The sequence below is a fragment of the Apteryx mantelli genome, chromosome 5 (genome assembly GCF_036417845.1).
Source record: "Apteryx mantelli isolate bAptMan1 chromosome 5, bAptMan1.hap1, whole genome shotgun sequence".
Lineage (NCBI taxonomy): Eukaryota > Metazoa > Chordata > Aves > Apterygiformes > Apterygidae > Apteryx > Apteryx mantelli.
The window spans coordinates 41,649,835-41,667,879 of record NC_089982.1 but is presented as its reverse complement, the minus strand read 5'-3'; the positions used below and the strand labels follow the sequence as shown (position 1 = coordinate 41,667,879).

General features: G+C 34.1%; 1 protein-coding gene across 1 annotated transcript in view; it reads left to right on the top strand.

Annotated features, from left to right (window-relative positions):
- FSTL5 (follistatin like 5) overlaps positions 1–18,045 on the top strand; it is a 330,597-nt gene that overhangs the window by 290,344 nt on the left and 22,208 nt on the right. The window contains exons 13-15 of the mRNA XM_013951578.2: positions 3,417–3,566; positions 8,831–8,938; positions 10,524–10,648. Of these exons, the coding sequence (XP_013807032.1) occupies positions 3,417–3,566; positions 8,831–8,938; positions 10,524–10,648 (383 nt within the window). The remainder of the gene's footprint in view (positions 1–3,416; positions 3,567–8,830; positions 8,939–10,523; positions 10,649–18,045) is intronic.

Genomic DNA, 18,045 nt, shown 5'->3' with positions numbered 1-18,045 from the left:
CACCGGTACTTTTTCAGAGATATGTGACAGATACGTGCCATTCATTTCAGATAGGAATTTTGGAAAACAAATGCATTTATATGTGGAAAATTATTTTCTTTGCTTTGATATGGTAAGACCTAATCAGCGAGAAGACAGATTATGTTTGTCTTAATTGTAGTATGAAATTATTGATGTGACTACATGGCAGAGCAAAGTTACCACAGCAGATGAGCTTGAAGCACACTAGATATTCCAAAGAAATTTCCTTTGCGCTCTTACCACACAATAAGCCTAATAAATACAAGATGGTTAATCTCTCTTTTTTAAAAACAATGTGAAGATGATCCATGGCCTGATGTTTACTGCAGAATAACAGCAAGTAGACAGGAAGTTAATATGGAATTGGTGGTATTATAGCATTTAATATATGCCCTGTTGTAAACTGTTCATGTCTCAGATGATCAAAGTATAGATAGACTTTTTATTGTACTGCTTAAAGAGCTTGATTCAAATCTTATGAAAACACTGAGGACCTTTGCATTAAATGTAAGTGCATAAGTGTAGAATTTGCACACATAATTCTATAAACATATGTTTTCTCTTGAGAGAAATATCTTGCCCCAGACTACCTTGAAAAGCTTTCTCCAAGGATTTATTTTCTTCCATCTGTTGACTTGATATAGGATGAGTCACTTTTTGTTTAAAAAGTGGGGGGAAAACAACAATGAAATAAATTAATGTTTTATCAGATGTTATTTTTTTCAGAGAGAATAAATTAGGAAAAAAATAAAATGCTCACATTTTAATTAGAATAAGGAAATGGTGTGTTTGTGCTTATATTTTAAGGAGAAATTATTTTAACCAATTACCCAGCCCCTGGGGAAATTAATATAGAGCATTAGAATTACTGCCTGAAATTTAAAAGAAATCCAAATTGTCTAATCAGACAAGTATTAACTTTTCAAAAGCAAGATTTCATCTCCATTGATTGAAGCTATTTCCGGGACATAATATATGTGGACTTGAATAGCTAGGGAAACAACTGCATGAACTGATTCATGCTGGGGAAAAAGAATGGATATGAGAATTTTGGTGCAACAGGGATTTTACTGTTATTTCAAAGAAATGTAATTTGGAGGGTTTGTTTTAGGTTTTTGGAGCAGAGTGAGATTTGGGATTGTGTTATGGAAATTTATGACAACATAATATTCTAGAACCAGTAAATTGCATTTGTACTTGTAAATTTATTTTTTTCTTTCTATTTTTGGCTTTTGATATGAAAAAGTGTGGTGCTTTCTACTTGCTGTATTTAAAGTGGAACAAGAGAAGCAAGTTTCTTGGATTATCCATATATTAAGAATCATGTCATTATAGTTTTTAAGTTGAGTGCATATGTGGAAATATACTTATGTTCAAGACTCAATGTTTCAAGGAAAACATTTAAACAGGTGACTTAATTTTGGATGCAATTATTAGTGTTTAATTTAGAATATTTTCCTGAAGTGGGTCTCTATTTTCTTTTTTCACTTTTTATCTTCCCCTCCATCATTCTGTCCTTATAGCTCTGTTCTTGTATGCCTCCCACAATGGGGATGATAACATCATGCAATAAAATGCTGTTTGAGAGAAATGAAGGTTCCTTCAGCAGGATTTGGTGTTATTTTTGCATAGTATATTGAATGTGTCCTTGCAGAATTCACAGTGCCAAAACTAAGATGAGTCCATAGGAGACATGACTGAAAAAATGTCATGCTGTAGAGTTATGATAAACATCTTCAGATGCATTATTTGAAGAAAGGGTTCTCTGAGGAAGAAAGGGGATGGTGTAGAGCAATCTAAAAGCAGTTACGTGTTTAGATAAAACATGGAACTAAGACAAGGAGTATTTATAATCAAAATAAACAATAATTGGAGATCCATAATCATGCCACACAATAGGAATTAATGAGGATTTTTGAAGGTGTTCATCTGGATGTCTTTGCAGTATTGGTGCTTAGGGGATCAGGAAAGTAAGCTTCCAATTGAAGCGACAATTGCACAGAAGGCAAATGACAATAGATAATTGATCTGATGATTGCATATCATGTTAGAGACATGCTTGTTTATGTTGGCACTTCAGTTTTACACAATGGAAAACTCGTAGCCATATTTAAGAATATAAGTTCCCTTATCACTATGCCTGTCATTCTTTAAAAAAAAAATTTTAAATTCTCCCTTTGAAGTGCATTGCTTTTTAACTGTGCAGAATAAATCTTACTGTTCTTATTTATGTTTAAGTTCTGTTAACATTCTTGTTTATGTGCCATCTCATGGTAGTTGAGTTTGGTACCCTTTCATTATTAGTGAGATTTCTGAAAGACCTTCCCTTTGTTGAGGTTTAAGAACCCCATAGAAAGAAGTAGTGGCTATTGATCTCCTGTAAAGAAACTCCATCTGTTAGAGTTGAAAATTGATTTATTTCTTATTTTGACTTATAAAGATTGAGTGTATTTTATCAAATTTACAGAGACACAACAGCCAAAGGATGTTGACGATACAGAAAAGTTAGCACTGAAATACATCTTCTGCTTCTTGAAAAACATATTGTTTAGTACTGGGTATATTGTTCTGTCACTTTTTTTTCCTCATTCCTTTTAAAAACAGTCCAATACTTAGAAACAGAATACATGTTTAAGATCTCATCAACTTTTGTTGTTCATTCTACACTGAAATCATCTACTCTGCTGATGTACCATAATTATTAACAGTGACCAGTAATGATGTTTCAGAGTATTTTAAATTAGGAATAAGCAGTAGACAAGTGTTAAAAAAATAAAAATTATGATTTGGTGAAATTGTCCCTTGCAATTAAAGGAAGAAAATTAATGAGGAAAAAGAGGAGTAGGTCAGGAAAACAGAAACAGAAATATGGCATATGCAGAATAGGCACTATAGCCACTATAGTCCACTATAGGAAAAATTCATGCTATTTCATAAAGGGAATTTCTAAATATGATAATATATTTGTCCAAGTACCTTTTAATTTATCTAAAACCAAACTTTTACTGGGAGTAAATAGAAATAAACTGATAGGGATATATGTATCATGAGTTCAAAATGGACTTTCACAGAATGTATCTATGAAAGATCGTATCCTTTCATGCAGGTCAAGAATACTAAAATCTGCATGAATGTCTAGAAAAGATCTGAAGAATTGGCATGTGATTTACAGTTGAACTGCTTGTGAGTTGTGTGGTTCTTACAACATGCAGTTTGGCTAACCCCAGTCAATGTCCTAGTGTCATTCTTTCCTTTTTCCTTCCCTAAAGTTTTTGAGATTTCTATTTGAGAGTTAAACAGGGAGGGGAAAAAAAGTATAACTGGTATTTCCATTGTATTGTTAACTGATTTGATTCTAATTTCTCTTACTTTTGCCTGTTTCTGTTGAATCATAGGATGAAGTTTGTCCCAAAGCTGAAGGAGACTCTGTTCAGCGGTGTGTATGGGCGACTGCTGTTAATGTAAAAGACAAGTTCATTTACGTAACTCAGCCCACACTTGACAGGGTGCTTGTTGTTGATGTTCAGTCTCAGAAAGTTGTACAGGTACTTTTGCCTAATTTTTAAATTATTGACCAGTTTGGACACAAGAATTTCTGTTTTTCCATTGTATTTTGAAAAAATGCAATTAGTATGAAAGTAAACACAGTATCTGGAAAAAAGCTTTTCTGCTTTCTTTGGGCCTTTAATGGAAGTTTGATTAGTCACTGTTTGTGTAAACAGGCAATTTGCAGAGGAAAAGGCAAAATGAAAATAAATAGTAGAGAAACAGAGTTCTTTGGTAAGTTTTTGACTTGAGGTGATCTTCACTTGAAAATGAAGATTCATGGAAATAGAAACTTATCATGGGAATGCATGTATCAGTTTTGACAGCAAAAGTCATGGTGGTAGGTTTGGCTACAGAAGGTGGAGGACTGTTATTCGTTAAACTTTTGGATAGAGAAGTTACTGGAATTGTGGAAAGTCCAAGCCCACACTTGACTTTAAACTCTAGATTAGAACTTTTTCTACTTTCCTGTCTACCATGTAGGTAATATTGTCTCTTTCTCAGTCTCAGAGATGCTGCTGGAGATACATTGCTTGGTCAAAATAAATGTTCTTTGGATGAAAGAAAGAAATTGATGCCATGATCCAGGGATTAATACAGTCATTAATTTAGTTTGTGGAAGACCAAGGTACAAGTCAATGCTAAAATGAATATTAGTTTTTCAGAGCAGCACAATTCCTTCAGTAGAGCCTGATAAAGTCACAGGACACCCCAAACAGGCAGCAGTCTCATTGGCGTTCAGTAAAAGTTTGAAATTTGATTGCCACTACTCAAATCAAATGCTGTAACTCTCATCCTTGTGGCTTGTCTCTCTTTCTCTCTTTTTTTCTTCCCAGAAGACTTCAAAAGGCTTTTTTTCATCCCCTCATGATAATAGGATTTCATATCCACAATTTTTGCTAGATAAGGCAAACATGTAAAATAAATAAAAATTCCCCTCTGGTGCTGTGTTGATAACAAGAATCATAAATATTTAAAATGGATTTTTTAAAAATCTTACTCTCTAGAACAGTAGCACACAGGTAACACATACCCCGTGAGAGTTTTAATGTTATTTATGGCCACAGGTAATAAATAAGTTACATTAGGAGCTATCAGGGAAAGTATCCATCAGGTCTTTTAATGGCCTAAAAGCTGCAGTGTTTCTACAGAGGGAGTATTTTCTGCAGTGCCCTCGTGTGTGACTTTGTTGTAGAACTTCAAACGAAAATTTGTGTGTGCAATGCTTATATGTGTAATATTGTTAGAAGATGCAGTAGTAGTAATAATGACCTCACATATGTACATACTATGAGGTTTAATAGGGGATTTATGTGAGGACAGGTTTTCTTCTGTGGCACATGAAAATGGACTTAGAAGGTAATAGCCATAAGCTCAGTAACATTCTAAAATTATATTTCCTGAGTATGAAGAGATTATTTAAATTTCTAAAATACTTGTGTTTACAAAGGTGATGGAAAAGGCAAAATTGTAATATTTTTGCTAGTTCAGCTTCTGCCTAGTGTTCTCACCAACATATTACACTCCACTGTTTTTTTATCACACACATACAGTAGAATATATTTCATTATATAGTCTGTACTCTTTCAGCCTGATGTCGTTTGACCAGAAAGATTAGCTTTATTTTCATTCAGTAGCAAAAAAGGTCTTTCAGTTACAAGCTTTCAGTTTGAGACTGTCAACAGTCTTTTGCAAGTTTTTTCTTTTTTTAAGTTTGAGTATATTACAGATCATGTAAAATCTTCTCGAAATTTACTTTAAAAGCAGAGCTCTGCTTTATCTGAAATAAAACTATTTCCTGGGCAAGGAGCTCTGAAGTTAGTTAATGACTATGCCTGATAACTTGTTAAAAATTCTGCTTTCATTCTCAGAAGAAAGGGCACTTATATGTGAAACTGATAAAGAGGTTTTGACACCACAATGAGAGTTCTGATTCAAGTTTTAATCATACAAACGTGTCCAACATCTACAGGGTTATTTATAATAACATCACGTTCACAGGAAACAGATGTTCTTTAGCTAAATCAAACATGGATTTTTACTAGAATTTTAATCTAGCATACTATTAAAAATATTTAAATAGTTTTCTTCATGCCTTTTGCCTTTTTTGCCTGTAAATTAATATAAATCTATTATGTACAGGTTTACATTAGTATACATTTTTAAAAATGCATAATAAAATTGCTATCTATTTTAAAACTAGCTTATCTTAAAAAAATTAGATTTCATGTTTTTAGGTTCTTTAAATGTCTCTATTTTCTAGTATTTTCTATTTCAGTTGGCACATCAGCTATAACTTCTTTCAAAAACTTAATGTCTCCAAAGGGTGACAGGGAGTGATGAAATATTTTATGCAGAAAGTTAATATTAAAAATTTATCAGTATTTTTTATTGTTTACTATTTTAGTCAAGTTGACCATAGAAAATCATATCAAAGTAGAGATTAAATGAATGGATAATGACTTTTTTTTCTGAAAACAAGAGGTTTTTTTTATAGCCAACTCAGTATATTTCTTCAGTAATGTTTCTAAAGGAAGAGAGACTTTATAAGAAATCCTCAAAACAAAAACTCCTGCCATTAACAGATTTGAATCAATGGAATTTTTGGCAATAATTTCCCTGGCCTCTGACTGTCATTCATTTATCTTGTTTTCCTTGTTTTCTTGTGTTTGATGAGTGAAAACCCTACTTAATTGCATTTATTAGCATTTAGAATTTACAGCATATTTTGCCTTTTGAGCTCACTGAAATGTGTCAGAAAAGCTCGAGGTTCTTTTGGATTTATATTTTATGGAATAGTTTGACTGGTAGACTCTGCTAATTTGCCTTAGGTTAAATTAGTTATTATTTTACCAATTGCTTCATTTTACCATTAAATATATGTTTACAGATAGTTACCATGAGAATATTTGTTAACTAAAAAGTAAAATTCAATAAATTAGCCAATAATTAAAATTATATCCTTCCCCCGGAAATATATAAAGAAATTCTTCCATTCTTGGATGTAATTAGCTAGTTTGCACATAGCCTGGTGTACATAGTGTTGCGCACAGGCTTGTACACTAATTCTGTGCTCCTCAGCAAATATCTTGAACTAAAACCAATTATTCCGCAAGCCTTCATGCTATTCCAGGGGGAAAAAAAAAAAGCTTTCAAATATATTTTATTTTGAGGGATGGAATTGCATTGCTTTTCCATTACTTGAATAATATCCAGGCCGTAAACTTATGGAAACATAGAATGCAATTTATGCCATCTATGCAAACATTTTGTAGGAATAGAAGTCCTAATTTTGATGGTTCTAGGATATTCACATTTTAATTAGAAGTTTGCTTTCCACTTGACAAATTGAAAATACTTGACACAGAAATTTAGTAAGACAATGTGTCTTTTATATGTAAAAATTAATGTTAGATTGGTTTTGCTTATTTTGTTTGTAGTACTACTAGATATGTTACATCCATTTATACTATAAAAGTTAACATTAGAGACAAAATTGTAAGTGCATCTATATAAGAACTGGTTTCTAAGATTTCTCCTAGAAATAAATCATCTTAGAAGATCCATGAGCAGACATTTTTAACTGAAAAATAGTATGTTTCCAATCCTGAGAAGATGCACAGTGTATCTTTGGAGAGATATATGTAGACTTTTTGATCATCAGCTTATTCCTGTCGTAGAGTTAAGAATTTTAAGTATTTGCTTTTGTTTGTACATTCCTGAAACCAAGCGCTGTCACCTGTAACAGGCCAATATTGCTCGGCAGCACGCTGTTAAGCGGGATGACTTAGAGGCAGGCTCACGTAACCAGAGCCCGTCATCATTCAATCCCACCGTGCTGGCAGCAGTTCAGCCCGGCTGGCTAGAAGCAGCTGTTGGAGCCTGCCTCCGAGGAGCTAAGCTCCTTCCTACCGCTGCCTCCCGCCTGCGCTGGACTCCGCGGGCCATCATCCCGTCTCCTCCTCCTTGCGGTGCCGCGGCCCAGACCCTGAACGCAGCTGCCATTCGGTTGGCAGAGCGCTTCTGCGTCAGACCTTGGGCCTGAAGGAGCTAAATGGAAATTTGATGCATGTGAACAAATTAACAATGCAACGGCCCAAGTATTATTGTAGAAAACTCATCTTCTGACCTGCAGTGAAAAAATGTTATCAAACACGAACGACATTTTTCAAGGGGTATCTTTCTGCTTTTAAATGAGCCAGTGAACAACCTGGCTTCATTTTACATTTCCAAAAGGAAAAAATGAACTCTGCCTGGATGAAGCTGTGGCTTGCAACACCTCAGGGGTACAGTTAAGTATCATCAGCAGTCTCAGCCAGCCATTAGTGCATTATCTTGAGGATCTACATCATTAGTTTAAATTAGGTTCACTTAATTAGCCAGCTGGTACTCTCCTTGACAAACTGGTAAACAAGCTGTGCCTTACAGTTCCACAATGGTGAGACTGAAAAACAATTTCCACTTGCAATTTTTTTCTACTACAATGATGAAAACAGAAAAGTAATCCCCACAATTGTTTGCCTCATGGAGAATATCTCTTAATCAAATATCCTGTCCTCCCATTTAATACTTTTGAAGTCTTCAGTTGTGCTCGTAGCAAAGGAAACAGGGCTCAAACGCCTAAAGGAGTTTGTAGTCTTTAGACACAGAACTCCAGGTTGTACAGAAAACCCTTTGGTATTGATCATTACAGTTTGATCAGAAGTCTACCAAAGGTAGCAATTGTGATTGGAAAAAATATGCATTTTATTAATATAAGAGTATCAACTTCAACAAAATATGTCCAATTTAGCAGAGATGGAAAGCTCTGGTGTAGCAACATTGCACTGGTTTTATGCAGTACTGTGTAGTAACACATTGCATATGTGGCTTGAGAATGCTTTTCCCTCTTTGGCCGTTTTCCAATAATTTGTACAGTTTTTAAACTGGTATACATAAAGTGAAAGACAAGGTAGGGAAGGAAGATAAGTACATTTTTACTTGATTTAAAGCTTTTATTTTCAGTTTTTTAATAGCTTCAATATAATGTAATTTTAATGCCAAATGTTAATGCACATAATGAACAAAAATCACTACTTGAGCAGTTCAGTGACTTTGAATTAATCAGAGGCCTGTTTCAACAACTGACAACATAATTTTTAAATATGATCTGAAAACAGCAGGAAATGCATGTCCAGTAATCATTTTAATTCCATCATATGTATTATTTTTCCTTTCAAAAATCTAAGACAATCTGATGATTTCTATTTTTATTTTGCTGCAGGCAGTAAGTACAGATCCTATTCCAGTGAAACTACACTATGATAAATCACATGATCAAGTCTGGGTGCTGAGCTGGGGAAACATGGAAAAGAATTCACCAACTTTGCAGGTGAGTATTTTGATCAGAATGATTATATGCCATGGTATCTAGACAAATTGAACCTTTATATGATTGCAACATTTTGTGAGTAAAATGAATTCAGGTAACCTGAAAAAAATTCAGATAACTGACTTTACTAAAAAGAGTTAGAGATTATTTTCAGTATCCTTACTGTGAAGTGACAATATTGAATTGACAGAAGGATATGGAGAAGACTGCTGGAAACAGCAGCATTTTTTGTAACTGCTGGTCTTCTGAAAGCAACCTCCATCTGTTGCTTCTTGTAACGTTTTTGTTCCTGATGAAAGGATACAATGGATTTTAGGCATACATACTCCTGTTCCACTAAAATTATGCCTCTATGGAGATGACAAGCTAAGACAATTCCATCATTACTTATTGCTTTTTTCAGCTGTAAAATATTAAAAATCTTTACTTTTTCCATGCCTCTGAACAGTGGCAAATCTGGAGACAGTCACTAAAGGAACATTTCAAGAAGCTGTACCTGCATTCCTACTTTTCTTCTACTTTTTGTTCCACATTTAAAATAATCCCATGGCACTATAGTAATTTTATTTATGCCATAATTTCAGAATTACTTTTTTATTTCAACTTATTTTCATTTTCTTTAGAAGTTCATGAAATCTTTCTCCATCTTACTTATGTTTTTATATACATAAAGAATAAGAAAAACAGAGGCATACAGGCTTAGAACTTGAGCGGAAAAATGAGTAGCATTTGAATATGCCTTTTTAGCACCTACAGACCCTTAGTAACTGTCCATGAGTAGACAAGGTAATTCATGGGAGTTTAGCTGTCACTCCTCCCCAGAAAACAACTGATAACTGCATCAGGCATTTCCTGTTTTAAGATGAGTGATCATCTTCACTGTCATTTTCCCCTTCATTACACATAATCGACTCTTGATTTTTATCCACTCTCAAGTGCATGTGTGCGAATGTCATGGTGGCTATTAATATATACTTGTATTTTATTCACCCATAAACATTATACTTGGAAAGGATCAATGATTTGGAAATTCGAGGAAATTGGGTTCATAACAACTTAAGGAATGCGTAAACTGAGATCATCTTGCTCTGAATATATATCTGTGATGTCTTGAATTACCTCATGGAGAACAAGAATTAGAAACATGTATAGCCATAGTCTGCAGTGGGTCAGTTGATACATCTCATCTTTTTACCTGGGATGAAGTGCTCAAGAGACTTAATCTTCTAGGTTTGAGTGTAAAAAAGGTTAAAAAAAAAAAAAGTGTCTTAGGTTTCACTGAGAACTACCAGAGACTTTAGTAAGGTAAATGAATAAATATGGACTCAGTGGTAGAAAAGGAAGAAAATAAAACCTAAATAAATAAATAAATAAATACAAAGATTAGGCAGTCTGGTATCTAACAATTAATTCTCTGAAATCTGTAACACCAATCAGCTTTATTCACTGTCATTTTTATTCTTCATAACTGAAGAATAATACAGAAGAAATGGAATGTAATGGCAATATCGTATTAATTTTTTTGGACATAGATTAAATTTTGGAGGAGTATTTCTGCAGTGTATAATAATGTTACCTTATGTAGGTGATAACACAAGCCAGTGGGAGTGTTTCTCATCACACAATCCATACTCAGCCTGTGGGAAAGCAGTTTGACAAAGTGGATGACTTTTTCATTCCTACTACCACCCTCATCATTACCCATATCAGGTAAGTTTCAGCTCAGTTATAATTAACTTTCAAATGAACTATGACATTGTCTCCAAAGAAAAGGTAGCTAAAGAGACGTCGAAAATCTGAGACCATATCACCCACTTCAGTATTGCTTTCAAATACTTTTCTTCACAAGCTAACTTTACTGAAGTTTTGTTGAATAAAAGGTGGATATCAGAATTAAGACATTTACAAGAGTTTTTCCTCTGTATCCCACCAAATATTCAAAAATTCAACTGCTGTCAATGGGAATTTCTCTATGTGTTGAAGGTAAGAACTGTCTTTTTGAGGAACTGATAACTGTAGAATTCAGGTAATTTCCTAGTTTAGGAACATGGATCTTAACTTGTTAATGACACTGATTAATTTCTACTACTGCTCAAAGTCGTTTTGCCATATATAGTATTTGCCATACTATATTACATGTATGTTGTATTTAAGTTATTCTCTTGATTATTGGACCAGAAAAGCCAGTTTAGAGTTTTGAAAGGATTTAAGTTACAGTATAACTTAAGTCTTTATGAACAGGCTTGTCTCTCTCACTCCCTTTTTTCTGAGTGTTTTTTCATCAGGCTCTCTGTTTTTAAAACAAGTCATGACCAAGTATGTAAAGCAAACTTTATTTAGACACATGAATAAAATTGGTCTGATTTCATGGGTGCTCAGTAAATATAGTTCTTAGAGGTTTCAGTGGTTCTTACCATAGTCTGTACCAGGAAACAGTATAAATTCTTGGGACTTTGGTTATTTCTCTCAGTGAATGTAGGATTGTCTTTGTGTTTGCCTAAAGAATAGACAAGTCCTGGCTGTGATTGAATTATACCAAGTGTGGAAGAAAGAGACCAGCTGGATTTTAGAGACCTATAGGACAGAGAAGGATACTGTGAGCAAAAGAGGGCGAGGTTTAAAATGGGCATAAAGCAGAATGTCATTACTAACCACATTTCTGTAATTCAGTAGAAAATACACATTGTGTCACTAAACTAATGTGCAAACAATCCTCACACTCAGCCTTAGAAAACCATTAAATAATTGTTATATCTGGAATAGGTATGATTTGGGAGAATAGAAGCTATTACTTCATAAAGTAACAAGCAAGGAGATACTGCCACTCATATTAGTGGAGTTTGGTTGTTTATACCATTGGCCTGGGGAGGCTATTCTTCAGAATTTTATCATTAAGAGAATGCGCAGGTGGAGATACTTGCCTGGATAGCTGCCTACGAACTCTTACTCCATAACTGCAGGCTACATTGAAAGCAAAGGTCTGGCAGTGATCTACAGTGACTGACTGACGGATTTGATTGAGTCCTTGGACAATTTTTAAACTAATGCATTGTACTGGGCACCATTTAGCATGATGCTAAGTGGATTCAGTTCAAGCTCTCTTAAAGTATGCAAGTCTATTAAAGTCATAGCATGACTGCTAGGAAAAAATTAGGAGAATAAATTAATCAGTAATCATTTCAATAAATACTGGCATAGCTTTACCATCTTAAATTAGTATATCCTGCATGACCAAAAATTTGCTCTGATTTAGTAAAAATGCTTGCTTTGTTTCATGGAACATAAAACAATTCCACACAGTTTAGGAAAATGCATTTATTTATAGGATACATATTCTATCATACAGTAATTATACTCTCTAATGGAATAACTATTCTTGCAGATTTTTGCTATGAAAGGATCAGTAAAACATAACTGACATTTTTTAGGTACCTTAATTTTCATAAAAAGAGGAAAAGGAAAAGATGGGTAGGAGTAAACACAGTGCAGTACAAGGAGGGGAGCCAGCGTGGGAAAAGAAAAATAGACTCAGTCCAAAGCCAGTGTAACTTAAACTGTTTTAAGTTGCTGTCTTGTCTAAATAGGTCACATAGGCTCTTTCTGCAGTGCATGGTGGGTCAAAGCTACCTTCAGCTGATGAGTCAGCTCACCTGTCCTACATATGACTTAGCAGAAAGGAGAAAATAAGAAAGAATTAAATATTAAAAAAGAAATAAATATGAAATAAATATGAAATTCAGTTTAACATTCAATTTAATTAATTTTAATTTTCTAAAATGGTACCTGAGTGCCTTTTCTATAGAAAGAAAAACTATATAGAGAAATATTGTATTTCTATTTTTCATATATTTTTTCAAGAGCTGTTTATATAAAGTTAATAAGTCATTAAAGAATTTGCCTTTCATAAAGTATGTCTGGCCTTTGAGTACTTTGATTTTTTGTTTAAATAAAAATGAACTTTGTGAGCAGTGTGTCAGGAAAGCTTTTAAATTAACTGTACAAGACAAATCCATCAAATTAGTGGTAATGTAGAAAAGCTGTCTGTTAAATCCAACTTGTCATCAGCCAGTAATAAAAATACTCAATAACAGCATGTGTTTATTTAGGATGTTAGGCAACAAAAATAAAACTTGAACTTTTTTTTTTTTTTTTTAAATATAAACCAACCAGGAGAGCATTTTATGAATATGTGTAGTGAAAGACAGCTACAAGGGAAATAACCCCACTGGCTGAGATCACTGATGTGGTTAACTACTCAAGGGCACTTTTTACTCTTTGTTAGAAGTCACTTCTCACTGATTGTGCAACACCAGACTTTTCCAGAAAAATGAAAGCTATCTGTAGCTAGATGCATTTGTCACCTGTAAACTAAAATTTTGAATGATGGATCAGATGACAGAATGTGCATGGCTTACTAAATTAGCAACTAGAATAAAATTTGGATGTCTGAATAGAGAAGGAAATTTCTAAGCAGTAAGGGCATGTCTTGTAAAAGTATGAATTTACAGTTCGATAGTACAGTTAACACAAGCCATCTGCTATGTATTTTGTTCAATCAGTTCCTCTTTAATCACTATAGAGGATAAAGGAGAGAAGGTAAAGATAGGTAAGCTTGTTGACACTTAGGCACTGAAACACAGGTGAATAATTTATAGCTATGGTGGCCATTAACTTTTTCTCTTTTTAATACTTAATATTATCTAAAATGTTCACTGTTAATAATATATATACATATTAAAAACTTAATAAAGTTTTTTTTGTTTATTTAAAGATGAAACTATACATTTGGGCTACCTAGGCAAATAGTTATTTTACATATTAAAAAGGAAATGGGCTGCCCTCAATTCCTAAAAAGAAAATTCCACACAAAAAATCAAGCAAAGAAATAGATAAAAATATTGTACCTGTCAGATTCAATTAGTATTAAATTTGTCAGTTTGCTCCGGTAAGACACACCTTGCTAATGCTACTGGGAATGAATTATGCAAGACATGTCTATTGAGAACTGCACTTCAGTTATTCACCAATAGAACCATTGTCTTACAGTTTTCCAACATTTAAGCTTTTAAAAGGCTTAACAGATGTGGACTTACTACACTAGACCTGAGACCTTCAGGAAAATAGACTAGTAAGAAAAAGTGAATTAAATTTTCTGTACCTTTGAATACTTGCTTTAAAGTATATGATTTAAGTTTAGGATTTAGAAACTGTCTGCCTGACCATTAGTATAATTTTCAGAGTTAATTCCAAGTGCGGGATATAAAGTGCATTTCCACTGTTTTGGCCTGTAAATGCAGGCAAATGAAATCACACCATGCAACAGATGGGCTTAAGCAGCAGGCTATCACTTTTATTGAACTGAATTAACTCACTGTGAACACTACCCTGAAATATAGTAGGTAAAACAGAAATAAATACATAGTTTTGCATTCAATGACATCCAAGGCTAAACCATCTGTTTTAAACTCCTGAATACCCTAACAGAGGTTGAAAACTCATCAAATGTTTCTTTCTTTTGCAAGGAAATAAGGCTAAAAGGTTATGGAGTGTATTTAGTAGCTGGGATGTAAGAGGCTCACCTCATCCAACCAAAAATAAATAACTATTTTACTGCTCTGTTGGGTACTGGTTAATCTAGGTTATGAAAAAGTATTAGTAGTTTTAGCCAGAGGTAAACAATAATTGATCCCAAGATAAAAATGTATTCCCAAACTTTTTCTACCACAGACTGAGGCAAGATTTAACTGTACCTACAATGTAGCAGAAGTCAGGAGAAATCACTTTTCTTCGTTTGATAACCAACAAACATAGCATCTATGCTCTGAACACCTATGATGAGTCATCAAAGCAACAGCTAATCAAACTAGGTAGGCATGAACCAAAAGGAATAGAGGAAGAATGGAGCAATTCTTTTATTGTCAGACCCTCATCTTTTTTAATTAGTATATAGAAATGCAGAAGAGAACAAGAAAAGAAGCCTCATCATTTTGGGAAGAGAAATGCGGTACATTCAATATCATCAGTTCAGAGAGTTTCCCTCTGAATATCTCTCTAATATTCTGATCTCTCTAATAACCTGTAGAGCATCATGTACTTGCTTCTTGATAGCAAATCCCTGTTTATTCAGAGATCCTCAGGTGCAGTTAGGTTGGGTTGATACCCCATGATAAGGCCTTAAAAATGTAGGTGACTTAATTCTAGAATTTCTGTATGTTTCTCTGATAAGACTAGACTACCTGCTGGCTCTGAGTGAGAGATTGCCTCATGCCCTTGAGTATTTCTTCACGATGGAAAAAAAAAACCCTTCTCTTATTGAACTTTTAAAATTCAAGCTTAGAGTCCAGGGAAAGCCAAAGTTTTCCTTGGCTTTCTGTGGAGTTTCCTGTGCCTGGTAGTTGTAGTGCAATGCACTAAAATTCTTAAGTCAATCAGCAACCAAAAGGAGACTATGGTACAAAACATTAAGAATAGAAAGAATCCTAAAGAAGTTTGTTCATGCTGGCGTTGGAAGTCTAGAGATTTCAAAGGGAAGAAATTCCGTGTTCATCTTGCATATCCTGAAAAGAAAAACGTGGCCAGCTGTCAACATCTGCTTTGGCTTACCTTGGGAAGATGCCCTCTTTGCCAATTTACATGAATTGTACCAAAAGAATGAATGAATGTAAAATGTATTATTTTTCACACACATTGTTTTGCCCATATTTTTCAGTGCACACAGCTTGAAAAATATCCCCCCCCCGCCCCAATTGCATTGAAAGGTCATCAGATATTGTGGCCACAAAGGTAGATAGGGTGGAATCTATTCATCTGTTATTAATAGTCCAAATTCCAAGGTCCCTTTTCAGTTATTACTGGGGAGAGCATATAAAAAAGGTTATTCCCTTGATAGATATGCTGATTAAGAACTGAGTATATATTTTCATTATTTGGCCTTATACATTTACTGAGAAGAAAATTTTAATCAGTGAACTACTCTTTCTGCCAAGGCAGTTCAGTGCAGCCAGTGATCTTGTCCTTAATTGTCTGTTAATATCTATTCCTTATCATAAAAATACACATTTGTAATTAGTATATGGGATGGCTGCAAAAAGAAGACTGGTACAATCCTCATGAAAATGTATTCTTAGAAGTCTAAGGAGCAAAAGGGCTGATTATTTCAGCTCCACAGTTCCTAAATCGAAGTGAACAAAAGATAATTGGAATAAATTAAGGTCTATCATTACACTGCTGTAAAATGTTTCAAAAGCAATATTAAATGAACTCACTCTAATGAATTCACTCTAACCTTTAGATGTTTTAATCTTTTAGCAAGCGTTTTGAATGTCATATAGTTACTTGTCTTCACGTGTGAAAGAATGAACAATCAACTCATTGGTGAGATGGCTTAGGATCTGAATAGAGTTAAAACATTCTCAGTTTGAATTTCTTCTCTCTTTTATTCCTTTGTTGTGCATGATAATAGGAGAAGCAATCTCTCTAAAATTATACTTACTCATTTACACAAAACATTCCAAAAACTAAGCTTTTTCTTTAAGAGGTAATTGGAATGTGCTGCCAGTGCATTCCTGTGAGTGTTCCTAAATGAAACCCATGTGGGGTGGTGATTCAGTACATTCAGAAGTTTGGATTCAGAGATTCACACTGCATTTCAGAGTTTAAGCCCCTACAGAGGTGTGAAGTAGCTCAAAGACTGTGAGAGCGTTTTCAGTATTACTATGCAAATAAGCACACAGAAAATAGCACTTTACTTCTAAAATCCTATATAATTAGAAAGAACTTCCTTTTCAATGATTTGCAAGTCAGAAAATGCAAGCAGTAAATTTTGAGTCAACTATAGACAAAGCATCAACAAAAAATATAAAATTAATTTTGGGTTGAATATTTCACATAGCCAATATGATTTAGTTCAAAAATAAAGGACAGCAATTTAATATTTTACAAATTCAATTAACCAGCTGTGTTAGGAGAGTGGCCAGTTTGCAATCAGTTCTTAGTCAAAAAGCTATCAACATAGTTAATGCTGCGGGAGAAATCACTTGAAAAGCTGAGAAATTGGAAAAAGAAGCTCAGTAGCAGCAGGGCAAGGAGAGAAAATCTGGAAAGTAGCTGCAATTTCTAATAATGATTGTAGACTCCATCAATGAATTCTATGTCACCCATAGTAGCAGAGCACACAAGGGAGGTCTGTCTGGGTTAGGGGCCCATGTTCTGTACTCTCCTCATCTCTGTAAACTTATGTCTTTGTGAGAGTAGTGCTACCTGGAAACCTCTTACCAATTTTTCCCCTCTCTGTATGTTTTCACCCCTAAAGGAAGTGCCTTTTGGTCCATAAATGCATTCCTTATGAAAAACAAGCTGAAAAACATCAGGGAGGGGGAAGACAGCAAAAAGTCTCTATCTGCATCTTTTTGCTTTAAATAGTGAATTTTACAGCATCTTTGTTCTAAAAGGAGTCTGAAGACTGAACAGATTAAGAGAGATTCAGTTCAGACAATTTAGGTGCTCTAAAACTTGCTTTGTTCAGCTATCACCATTGGCAATATCAGCTACTGCTGAAATAAGTGCCTCTTTAGAAAACGTGCAGGTACTCTTTATATTATCAAACCTATATTCTTCCACTCTGCAAACACAGTGAAGTCTTGTCATCACTATAAGCTGACATAGACCTCATATTCTGAAGGGTAGATGACACCTTTTCATCTGGATCATTTTGGAATTTATGCAGAAAATATTTTGAATTTCAAAGTTCAAGTTTAGATCAGATCTACAAAATTTAGCTAATACTGAATTGTATATGAAAATGTAGCTAAAAGTCAAGAAATATTTTAATGTATTGAAATTTATGATTCAGTTTCTAACCTTGCAGACACATGCACACATACACATGCATATACATGTATACACATGTATACAAGAAATTAGTCTTGGAAATTGTATATAAATTTTCTAGACTCAAATTATCCTACATGCCAGCTGGCAATACAATAGAAGTACTGTTTGACTAATTTATTCAACTCATGCCCCAAATCTTTTCCTCTTAAGTAGCTCAAGTAGAAGTTTGGGCTCTCAGACTGAAATTGCCAGTTGTCAATAGAAATAGATTATAT